The 12,825-nt window shown below is 35.7% G+C and overlaps 1 protein-coding gene across 2 annotated transcripts; it reads left to right on the plus strand.

Annotated features, from left to right (window-relative positions):
* The first annotated feature begins 5,112 nt into the window (after positions 1-5,112).
* LOC120130479 (probable mannitol dehydrogenase) lies at positions 5,113-12,299 on the plus strand. Of its 2 annotated transcripts, XM_039147716.1 has the most exons (4): positions 5,114-5,256; positions 5,363-5,990; positions 6,069-6,222; positions 6,293-6,515. In XM_039147716.1, exons 1-4 carry the CDS (start codon positions 5,159-5,161, stop codon positions 6,496-6,498), a joined length of 1,086 nt encoding a protein of 361 aa, XP_039003647.1. In that variant the 5' UTR covers positions 5,114-5,158; the 3' UTR covers positions 6,499-6,515. The 2 variants fall into 2 exon arrangements, with proteins under 2 accessions (XP_039003648.1, XP_039003647.1); XM_039147717.1 differs by lacking the exons at positions 6,069-6,222; positions 6,293-6,515 and adding an exon at positions 12,286-12,299 and having other exon boundaries at positions 5,113-5,256; positions 5,363-6,029.
* The last annotated feature ends 526 nt before the right edge of the window (positions 12,300-12,825 follow it).

Consider the following 12,825-nt stretch of genomic DNA (forward strand, 5'->3'; position numbering starts at 1 on the left):
TTCTCTCGTTGCGATTTTCATTTCCGCATTGCGAAATGTAATGGTTGATTTTGTTGATTTCAATCTGCATTATGTTGAAGGCAAAATTGACTATCGCAATGCGAAATGAAAATCGCAATGCGAAATGAAAATCGCAACGAGAGAATCGCAATGCGAAATGAAAATCGCAATGCGGAAATGAAAATCGCAACGAGAGAATCGCAATGCGATTTTCATTTCGCATTGCGATTCTCTCGTTGCGATTGTAATTTCCGTGTTGCGATAGTCAAATGCATGCCTAATAGTGATAACAACTGAATAACAAGAGTTGGTTAAGTCAAAATGGTTGGCCTGAGTCATTAATTCAACTGAAAATGTTAAAAGTTCACACATAAAATCCACATAATACAACGTTTGCATTTAAAAATCACCTAAGTTAACAGTCCCAAAAGGTGAAGCCAATTGTGATTGGGATTTTAAAGATGGTTGCCTTTTGCTTGACACCATATGAGCTTTGGATTTTGATGAGGATCCATATTTTGGTAGAGGAAAAGATGATTTTGATGGCACTGGTGATCCACATGTCAACCTTGTATGACCACTTTCCTTGCACCGACTACATGTCGATCTCTTCTTCTCTTCACCCTTAGACGGTATACGATCGTGACTTTTTGGTCGGCCAGGTAGCCTTCTGTCCATGGCTGGTGGCAAAACTGTTTGTAAGTCATCTGGTATGTCCCACTCAGAAGGATGTGGAATAGGGTAGACAATCTCGGCATAAGTCTGTCGATAAACTTCTGTAGTGTAGCAATCCATAGCGTATGCGCTTGAATCATCTTGGTTTAAATGAAGAGCAACTTTTATAACATGGCCACACGGATAACCAGATGTTTGCCATTTCATACAACTACACGTCTTTGCATTTAGATCGACTAGCCCATTTAAGTTATTATCCAGTACTTGAAACAAAGTGTTTGAACATGGTTCAACTCTCCATGACGTTGACTTCACAACACGTTTCGTTATCTTTTTTTCAGTCCATGGTGTAACACGATGTTCCAATGTTCCTGTAAATTTAAATAAACAATACTTAGTAAAATATATAAATATGATAAGTTACGAATTCAAAGAAATAATACCTGCATGGTTTCTTTTCTTGTAGTACCACTGTTGAATAGAGGCTCGAAAAAACTCCATTAACATAGTAATGGGTAATTTCCGGGAATGACGACTTAGAGCGTTGATTGATTCTGCACTATTAGACGTCATGAAACCATATCTTGCTCCAAGTTGATGTACTCTTGACCATCTTTCAAACCCGACATCTTCTAGTGTTTGAGCACACTGAGGCAAAACACGTCTTAAACAATTTATATGCTTATTGAAATCCACTTCCCGATAAGCTTTTACAGCCTTCCAGTATGTCCATTTGTGCTTTTTTATACCAGCAGACCTTGATTTTAGATTTCTATACAAATGAACACCACAAAGTCCATGAAAAGCATCTGGGAAACACCTTCTAACAGCGTTGTCAATTGAGTTTGCCCTATCGGATATGATTGTCAGATTGCTAATAGGACCTATGCAATCCCTAAGATGCCCCATAAACCATGTCCATGAATCAGAGGTTTCAGATTTGCCAACCCCGTAAGCTATTGGCAATATCCCATTGTTAGCATCCATGGCTACTGCTAATAAGTTTACTCCAAGGTATCGACCTTTCAAATGTGCTCCGTCAACTATAATAACTGGGCGCATGCAAGTAATAAACGAACGAATCTACAAAATAATATACACAAAAATATAATCATTTAAATGTGAAATGCATGTAACTAACAAAATGAGTCAACAAAATTATATTGATTTACTAACCGTAGCACCAATGGCGATAAACAGCAACTCAAAGCGTCCATCTCTATCTGTTTTGATATGAGTTACCGACCCAGGATTTTTCAGCTTTAAATTGTGAGAATAAGCCGGCAGTTGGGCAAACGATGCTTCTGGCGACCCCCTCAACAATTCCAAGGCATAAAATTTGGCTCTCCAAGCTTGAGAATATGATATACTAATCTTGAACCGAGCATTCATGTCAGTCATAATTTCATGTCCCCGATATACCCTGCCATTCAAAAACATTAACTCAGCCAGAAAACCACCCAACACCTTTTTGTTTGCCTGTCTATGGTGAGGAAAAACTTGGGTTCTTGAACATGTATGTTTATCAATAAAAGTCCCAACTTGAAACATTTTGCAATCTTTTATTCTCTTTGCAATCATACGCCACGTACAGTTTTTGTCAATCATACACCTTGTTTCGAAACGATCTTTGCTTGATTTGTTAACTTTTAGTTGATAGCCATCTTCCACACATTTCGTATACAAAGCTATCTTCAAGTCTTCCTTTGTATCAAAACAATCATCTTTCTTGACACGAATAACTTTTGTGTAACAATCAACTGCTTTCTTTGCCAACTCTTCTTCCGGTAACTGAAGTAATTCTGGCATATTCCAGTTATACTCCCGTGGCATTTTCTTTTCTTCGGGGACTTTTTCTTCTTCTTTTTCTTCTTCAGGATTATATGAATTACAGAATGGATGTTCAACATGTTCATTCACAGTCGTAACTTCCTCCTCATTATCATCAACAACATCTTCCTCGGCAACGGGTGTTTCATCATCAAAATTCGGGTATTGACCAATATGAAAATCATTACACACATGGTCTGTTTCTTCTTCTGAAACATCATCAAAATCCGTGTATTGACCAATATCAAAGTCCGGATATTGACCAAGACCAAATTTCGAATACTGACTAGTACTCACAATTTTTTCTGTTGGCTCATCATCGTCTAACTGGTCAATACGAAAACCGGAATTTGGTGCTGAAAGTTGATTGGGATTTGGATTAGAGAAAGGTTGTGGGTTTTGAGAAAAACTTAGTTGATTACTACCCGCTACTGACCCAACAATACTACTTCTAGGTTCAACAACATACAATGTAACATCATCTTGTGAAACACTAATGTAAGCAATGAATCGTTCAACATCTTCATTGTCGGTTAACAAATAAACTTTACCATTTCTCTGATAAGATAGCCTAAATCCACTTAGGGGCTCTAAATTCAATTTATTTGAAACACGTAGCATTAGAGTTTCATAAGTTAACTTTTGTAAAGACAATTTTAGTTGAAGATTCATGGGTAAAGGCATATATTGTAAAACACCATGAACATTATCCCATGACCCTCCAAAACACAAATCTATCCAAACATGATCAACATTAGATGATTTCATGGTTGTAAATTAATTTACTAAACAGACGAGCTGCGAAACTAAAACCTGTTGCCGGATTGGGAAGGATGTCGTTGGATATAGGAACGGATGTCGCCGGAGAGAGTGATAGATGGAGATGGAATGAGTTGCGATTTAGGGATTTAGTTTATGATTTCAGTGTTATATACCCAAAATTTCAGTGTTGTGATTTACAGATTCTCGTTGCGATTTACGGATTATCGTTGCGATTTACAGATTCTCGTTGCGATTTACGGATTATCGTTGCGATTTACAGATTCTCGTTGCGATTTACGGATACGCGTTGCGATATACGGATACGCATTGCGATTTACCCATATGCGTTGCGATTTACGGATACGCGTTGCGATTTATGTGTTCGCGTTGCGATTTTCATATTCGCGTTGCGATTTTGGAAAATCGCAATGCGAATTTGTACTATCGCATTGCGATTTTCAAGAATCGCGTTGCGATTTTGGAAACTGATTTGCGATTCTGGGGATCGCGTTGCGATTTTTATTTCGCGTTGCGATTTTGTTGGTCATTTTGGCAAATCCAAAAAAAGTTGGTTAAAATCGTATATTATAACTTTTTTTTGGTCACTGAGGCGATTTTCTCTTTTAAATAATGTCAAACTCCATTTTTAAGTTTTCGAATAGATTCCTTTACCGCCTATGTGTGAATCATGTAGATTTGCCAGGAAACTTCAGTTATGAATTGTGATGACGTGGAGGGTTATGTACAAAGAAACTATGGTGACGAATTAGGTGAGCATCTCTAACGCATTGTTTAGAGCAATTAATGAATGAGAAAAATATTGGTTAAATTTCCAACTACCATTTCTTTTAAACAGAAAATCCAAGCGTCTTATCTGTTACTTAAGCTACGTACCCTTCAGTCAGCCTAGCGTGAAAATTGTGAACTTTAATTTTTATAAAACGGCCTTTTTTTTTCTTTCAACTATTTAATTTATGGTTGTAAATGAGACGAGATAGATTGTAAACTATTTGATATCGACTCGATCAAGACTCGATAAATACTCATATCGAATAGACTTGACTTGACTCGAGCTCGACTCGAGTTCATAACGAGCCAAAACGAGCTACTTGATATTCGACTCGAAAAGCTCATGAACAGCTCGAAAATATAATATATTAAGATTTTATTTTTTAAAATAAATAATTAATAATATTAACATTTATGTATTGATTTATAAAAAAATATAGTAATATTTTCATATATTTAAAGTTCAGGTTTAAGTTTGAGTTTGAGACTTCAATCGAGATAAGTTTAATTTTTTTTTTCATTTCGAACCTTTTTGAGTTGCCCACGAGCTTTAGTTTAGGATTTTGAGTTCGAGTCGAGCTTGAAAATTTTAAGCTCGAAAGTTTTTGAGTTGAGTCGAGCTCTATTTTAGAGTTTTCAAATTGAGTCGAGCTCATCAATACTCGAGCTCGACTTAACTCGTTTACACCCCTACCCTAATTCAATCTGCATAAAATTTTTATTTTAAAATATAAACTTTAAAAAATAAATATAAATATAAATAATAATAAAATATAATATGATATAGTTTGTCGATAATATATGCTTTACACGTTTTTAATACATTTTTTTATTTATTTATACATAAATAATGTATGTGAATACTATATTTGTTCCCAAAAATAAATGGAAAATCTAAATAATTTGACGAGCTAGGTTGAAAAGGTTGAAACGGTGCTTGGACCCATTTTTTATATCCTTCTTTCGCTCACCCATTACGTCAGCCAGACGCTACATCTTTGGCTATAAATAGCCTTTCCTCTCCCACCCATGCTTCCAACACTCTTTTGTTTTTCTCTTAAGCAATTGGAAACAGTTCAAACAAACATTTAAGAAGACGAAAATGCCGAGACTCCCTGAAGAAGAACACCCTAACAAGGCTTTTGGATGGGCTGCCAGAGACAGTTCCGGAGTTTTATCTCCCTTCAAGTTTTCCAGAAGGTTCCTTTTTTGTTGAACTTTTTATCATTAATCCATCTTTGATCTTTTTCTAAGGTCTTTGCTTGTTATTTTGATGAAAACAAATGATATATATTTTCACATGCAGAGCAACAGGAGAAAAGGATGTAGCTTTCAAGGTGCTTTATTGTGGGATATGCCATTCGGATCTTCACATGGTGAAGAATGAATGGGGCACTTCCGTTTACCCTCTTGTTCCTGGGCATGAGATTGTCGGTGAAGTGACCGAGGTGGGAAATAAGGTCCAAAACTTTCAAGTCGGTGACAGAGTTGGTGTCGGCTGCCTGGTCGGTTCATGCCGTTCCTGCGGTAACTGCAAAGACGATCTCGAGAATTACTGCCCCAAAACGATACTTACCTATGGTGCAAAATACTACGATGGAACTACTACATATGGAGGCTACTCCGACACCATGGTTGCTGATGAACATTTTATCGTCCGTATACCTGATAACCTTCCCCTCGATGCGGCTGCCCCGTTGCTCTGCGCTGGGATAACAGTGTATAGTCCATTGAGATATTACGGACTGGATAAGCCTGGTTTGCATATCGGTGTGGTTGGACTGGGTGGACTTGGTCATGTTGCTGTGAAATTCGCCAAGGCAATGGGAGTCAAAGTCACTGTGATTAGCACCTCTCCTAACAAGGAGAAGGAAGCTTTGGAAAATCTTGGTGCAGATTCGTTTCTGATCAGCCGAGACCAAGATCAGCTTCAGGTTTATATACATATTATTTAAATGATTTATGATTTATATGTATACGATTGTTCTCTAAATTCAATATTTGGTGTATAGGGTGCCAGTGGCACGTTGGATGGGATCATCGACACAGTATCAGCTCAACACCCTGTGCTGCCATTGCTTGGGCTGTTGAAGTCTCATGGGAAACTTGTTCTTGTTGGTGCACCTGAGAAACCACTTGAGTTGCCTGTTTTTCCTTTGCTCCAAGGTAAGAATCTGTTTTTAGTTATTGCTTTAGGGATATGGGATATCCTAAATTATCGTAATTGCGGGTGCAGGGAGGAAAGTGGTGGGAGGAAGCTTGATTGGGGGGCTGAAGGAGACTCAAGAGATGATTGATTTCGCAGCCAAACATAACGTAAAACCAGACATTGAAGTTATATCAATGGAGTACGTGAACACCGCCATGGAACGCCTTGCGAAAGCTGATGTCAAATACCGATTTGTGATTGACATTGGGAAAACATTGAAGGCCACATCTTGAAGTTTTTATTACCAAACGAACATGCAAAATACCAGTCCATATTTTATCATGTTCTAGTTTTACCTCAGTTTTTTATTTTATTTTTTATCTGGATGGTATTGCAGAGGCAGACTGCTAGTATGTAATAGAATAAAACAAATCCTACTTTTTATTTTTCGTTCCTCATCTGAATGGCAAAATCTCGTTGATAGTGCGTTGAAATTTTTTTATTCGTTAAATAGTGGGATCACCAGATTAATTGCTAAAGTAATGTCCTCTACAGTACCGGGGTAGGTCGCCATGCACGCCCGGCGACCAATGCACGCCCGGCGACCAACCAGGTCGCCATGCACGCCCTGCGACCTACCCCACGACCTCCATGCACGCCCATGCACGCCCATGCACGCCCAACGACCTCCATGCATGCCCAGGCACGTCCAACGACCTCCATGCACGGCCATGCACGCCCAACGACCTCCATGCACGCCCAGCTCGCCAAAGGTCACCATGCAGTCCATGCTTGGACTGAACAACGTTGGGCCATGCAGGATAGGTAGCCATACAATCCTCTCCACTTGCAGCTGCTCAGGAGAACCTATTCCTCCTGCTCCTCGCGTGATTCCTCTTACATCTGCTGTATTATTGCAGCATGATTTGAGCTGCAAAGTGTCATAGATTCGTGCCCTAGCTTCTAGCCATAGCTTGTCCCTCATGCCATAGCTTCGAGACTGTTCACTCTTGTTATCATAGCTGTATTGGTGCAGCATAAAATCAGCTGTGTTGTATTATTGCAGCGTTCAACGGTTGAAAAATTTACAGCTTTCAACGTGAATTATACAGCTCAAATTGATTGCAACTTACCTACCAACCGTTGAAATATCATTATATATTGGATATGAGGGGTTTAGGGTAGAATCATAAGAAAGAAAGAAAATTTGGCGAGAGAAAGGAAATGAAAGGAAAATAAGAAGAAGAGGAAATGGAGATAAAGGCTCAAATATCGTTTGTGAGGTAATTTTTAATTGTTTAATTTAGTTTATTAATATGAAATTATGAAATAATTAGTTTGTTAGTTTAGGGTTTAGGATAAAACAGAAATTTAGTTAATTAGTTTGTTAGTATAAATTATTAGTTTGTTAGTTTAAGTTATATTATATTAATTTGTTAGTTTAAGTTATATATTAGATTATATAAAAAAGTTAATTAGTTTCTTAGTTTAAGTTATTAAATGTAAAAAATATTTAATTAATTTGTTAGTGTGTTTAAACGTATATTAAGTTGTTTGTTGAAGTTTAAGTTAAAATATTAAAAAAGTTAATTAGTGCTTAATTAGTTTGTTAGTTTGTTATTTTAACTAAATTATATTATAATAAAGAAAAAGTTTATTAGTTTAAGTTATATTATAATATATTAGATTATATAAATTTAATTTTTTTAATTTATTGTTGTTTAAAGAAATAATTTTTTTACACGTACAGAGCATTATTCCACAACATTTTTCCACGTACATATTGATTCGAAGAAAGAAACAATAAAGGAAAGGAAAGGAAAGGAAATGAGCAACAACTTTTTCACGATTGTCCATTATAATGGACAGATTATGGAAAATGAGATCGGAGTAGTTTTTCAGTCTGAAAAACCAATAAATATGATGTTCAAAAAAGACATCACATTTATAGAAATGAAGCATAAGATAGAAAGAAAAATTCGAGTTGCAGTTGATGGTTTGAGGTATAGGTTTATGATATGCCCCAACCCAGTCAAATATGCTGCAGTTCCACTTGAAGAAGATGATGATATTGGAACCATGGTTCGATTACATGAGTTAACCAATATAGCAGTTATTGAGTTATTTGTTGATGTGCATAACATATGTGATGTTCCTGGGTCATCAAGAGGTGTGGCTCAAAATCCATCTGAAATGACTTTATATAGTCAGTTTGAGGAGCCGACATACAGGTTCCCGAACAGTTTTATGGCACTATTGGAAAGTGTAAATGAAGTCGGGGGGACATCTGCAACAGAAGAGTGTGAGACGAGAAACATACCGGAATTGGTTGTTGATATTGACGCTGAAAATCGATGGGGAGAAATTCATGATGATTCAAGCGAAGATGAAGAAACCGAAGAACCCGTTTTGGGCGGCGACGAAAATATTTTTGGTGGAGGTGCAATTGATGAAGTTCCGGCACCGTATGAAGCTACTCCTCACATGTACGAGATAGACTATGATGCGATGAGGGCACCTGAATTCCCAGACATGCCACATTTACCTCCATACCAAATGACTGCATCATTCGATAATTCTGGTGAATTTTCAGTTGGGGTGCAATTCAGAGGAAAAAATGAAGCTACCCTAGCGATTAAAGAGTACTGCATAAAATGCCATGTTGATATCCATGTTGCAGAGTCCAACCAGAAAACCCTATACGCGAAGTGTGTAAAATATGGCCTAGAGTGCAAGTGGAAGATCAGAGTGTCGAAAAATCAAAGGCACGATGTTTGGGTCATCACGAGGTACAATGGTCCGCACACGTGTTTGCGAAACTTCATCGAGCAAATGAGCGATTGGCAACATCAATGGTTGTTCATAATTTCGACCGAGTTGGTCATACTTTTGTCGTGTCGTGCATACGCCGTAACGTCGGAGGAGAAGACCAAACATTTAGAGTTGATTTACGACATAAATGGTGTGATTGTGGTCGTTTTCAGGCATGGAAATATCCATGTGCTCATGCAGTCGCAGCATGTATGTATGCTGGTGTAAGCGCATACACTTATGTTGATGAGTGCTTTCACTTACGTAGGATATTAAATGTCTACAGCTATGAGTTCAGACAGATACCAAATGAATCATATTGGCTCAGAAAAGATCATGACGAATGGCTGCCAAATCCAATGCTTCGCAGAAGTCCAAAGGGTCGACCTGAGTCCACTCGTATTCATACCAGTATGGATTTCCATGCTAGAGAGAGAGGTCAAACAAAGAGATGCGGATTATGTAGGGGTGAAGGCCATTCAAAAAACAATTGTCCTAATTTACCAAGATATAGGCCTCATCATTAGTAATGATATATGTATTTCTATGAATTTCTATGTATTTATAAGATTTAGTAATGATTAGTAATGATGAAATTATTATTAATTTTTAATGATTTGATAGTAATGATTTAGTAATGATTAGTAATAATGAAATTATTATTAATTATGTATGATTTGATAGTAATGATTTAGTAATGATTAGTAATAATGAAATTATTATTAATTTTTAATGATTTGATAGTAATGATTTAGTAATGATTAGTAATAATGAAATTATTATTAATTTTTAATGATTTGATAGTAATGATTTAGTAATGATTAGTAATAATGAAATTATTATTAATTATGTATGATTTGATAGTAATGATTTAGTAATGATTAGTAATAATGAAATTATTATTAATTTTAATGATTTGATAGTAATGATTTAGTAATGATTAGTAATAATGAAATTATTATTAATTATGTATGATTTGATAGTAATGATTTAGTAATGATTAGTAATAATGAAATTATTATTAATTATGTATGATTTGATAGTAATGATTTAGTAATGATTAGTAATAATGAAATTATTATTAATTTTTAATGATTTGATATTAATGATTTAGTAATGATTTGATAGTAATGATTTACGACTTGAACAATGAACAATGTTTGGTTCAATTAACCATAAAAAAAATTATCAAACTAATGATTTTTGGTTCAATGAACAATGAACAATGAACAATGATTTAGTAATAATCATTATAAAAATGATTTAATAATGATTTAAATATTTAATGATTTGATGATTTAGTAATGATTTGATAATAATCATTATAGTAATGATTTAGTAATAATCATTATAAAAATGATTTAATAATGATTTAAATATTTAATGATTTGATGATTTAGTAATGATTTGATAATAATCATTATAATAATGATTTTATAATAATTATTATGTTATTATTTAGTAATTATTTATAATAATGATTTAATAATTATTACTAATAATTATAGAATACTAACAAAGTAGTGTACAAGTGTGGATTACTGAGTTTAAATTTATACATAGTCGAATTTATTAATGATTTTTAAATATTTAATGATTTGATACTAATGATTTACTAATTATTACTAATGATTTAATACTAATTATTTGATACTAGTAATTATTTGATACTAAACATCATTGTTAAGGTTAAAAAAAGTAGTCTAATTTCAATAAATAATTTGTAATAAATAGCAAACGAGTTTACAATTGTTGTCGATGTCGGGGTGTTGTTGAATGATAATGTCGGGGCGGACGTCTGATACGTTGTGGCCGTTGTGGCTCAGGAGTATTGTACTCATCCCCCTCATTCATTGGGGGTATTTGAACTGTCATGTGTTCAAAGTCATACGTCGACGAAAACGTAGGAGAATAGATGGGTGCCTCAGGCTGCACAAACTCTGGTATGTATGCCGGGCCAGTAGAGTCATCAACTGCGTGATGCAACGATTGTGGTGCGCTATTATCCACATCGGTCATTTCCGCTTCAGTTTGTAGAGATGAACTCCCACTCCCACTCGGTAGAGAGTATTCAGCTTTACCAAATCTTTTCTTAAACCTCAAAAATTGTCGCCTCTCTACTATTGTTGTGAGGAACGGCTTTCCATTATCCAAAAAATAAGCAAGGTAAGCCGAAGTCTCAAAATTAAAGTCGTCGTCTTGAATGGCGTCAAGAGTTGGCATGAATGAAGCCCTATTGTTCCAAGCATTAATGTAGGTTGCATGCTTCTCAACCCAATTAACGCTTTCTTTACGACGACCATCAAATCTGTGCAGGTCGTCATGCGTCTCAACCCAATTCACTGGACGACGACCATCTAAGTTTTGGAGGAGGTCATGATCCCATGGACTCCGCGGAATAGGTTGGTGGAAGTGGAATTGCCTCAGCACTCTATCCCCAAATTGGATCTCAACAAAAGCAAAATTGATCAATGGTGTAACAGCACACCAATATTGAAACCCATCTAAAATATCGTGCGGTATCAACGCAAATAATTCTTCATTCATGTATGGTCTCCAATTAAACTGTAAAATTACAAAAACAATAAAATTTATTTAAATTAGATAATATAGTTAATTAAAATAATAATTAAAAAATACAAATTATGCATACCTCCTTTTTGGCCTTAATGTCTATCTTCAACCTGAACTCTTTAATGTTGTTATGCACCAACCCTGTGCCTTCAATTTTATGCCTCCATCTGTATATCAATCAAAACAAAAATAGAGACATTTTGTTCAATAATTTTAATCAAAATAAATATTTTTAATTAATATTTTATATTAAAATAGAGGATTCATATTACCGTCCGGCAAGTGGAAAGTCAACCGCAGTCCGACTAATCGGTGTCAGAAACGGAAGTCTATGCCAAGCCCATGATTGTAGAAGCAACAGACATCCACCGATTTCTACTGTATTATTATCATTCACGACTAATGACGCCTTGCACATCTCACGATACAAGAACGCCAATATCGCCGAACCCCAGCTATATTGCCTACAATTCTCAAAATTTGTTAAAAAAAGAAGATACTGAGTGTGAACATAACTACCGGATTTATCAGGCATCAAAATTCCCCCAATCAATTGTAATATATATGCTCGTGTTGCATATATAATTTCGTGCTCCGTACTATTTGATTGAAGTTGAAATTCATTCTTCAACCATGACAACCTCACCCGCCACCCTTTACACTCTGGTGGTACGGGCGCTTTCCCAAGAAACAAGTTGCAAAGTTGTTCCACCTTATTAAACTCATGTGACATTACCACCGGCATCCCATTAGTTTGGACCCCGAGTTGCATTGCCACATCCTCCAAAGTTATCGTGCATTCGCCACACGGCAAATGAAACGTGTGCGTTTCTGGTCTCCAGCGTTCAATCAACGCACTGATCAAACCTGGGACCAACTTGTAATCTCGCACAAATGTGACATACCAAAATCCAGCCTCTTGCAAATTTTCTTCTATTAGTGGGTGTGGCTTGGGCACTTTATGTAGTCGAAGACGAAGGACTCGCTGCTCGTCCTCCTACAATTAAATATTTCAAAAAAATTATCACAATCATAAATAATATTCAAATATTTATTAATTATAATTCATTAAACAAATATTTTATTCACCATTATTCCCAAATGACTTGAAATATGTTCATTGTCAAGCCTCAACAGTGGAATTTGGTCAGCCATTGGAATGAATCTGTAAAAAAAATTAAACAACAATATTTAAAAAATCATTTAATATAATCTAATATAAACTAACTAACTAA

The sequence above is a fragment of the Hibiscus syriacus genome, unplaced genomic scaffold (assembly GCF_006381635.1).
Source record: "Hibiscus syriacus cultivar Baekdansim isolate YM2019G1 unplaced genomic scaffold, ASM638163v2 tig00110548_pilon, whole genome shotgun sequence".
Taxonomy (NCBI): Eukaryota; Viridiplantae; Streptophyta; class Magnoliopsida; order Malvales; family Malvaceae; genus Hibiscus; species Hibiscus syriacus.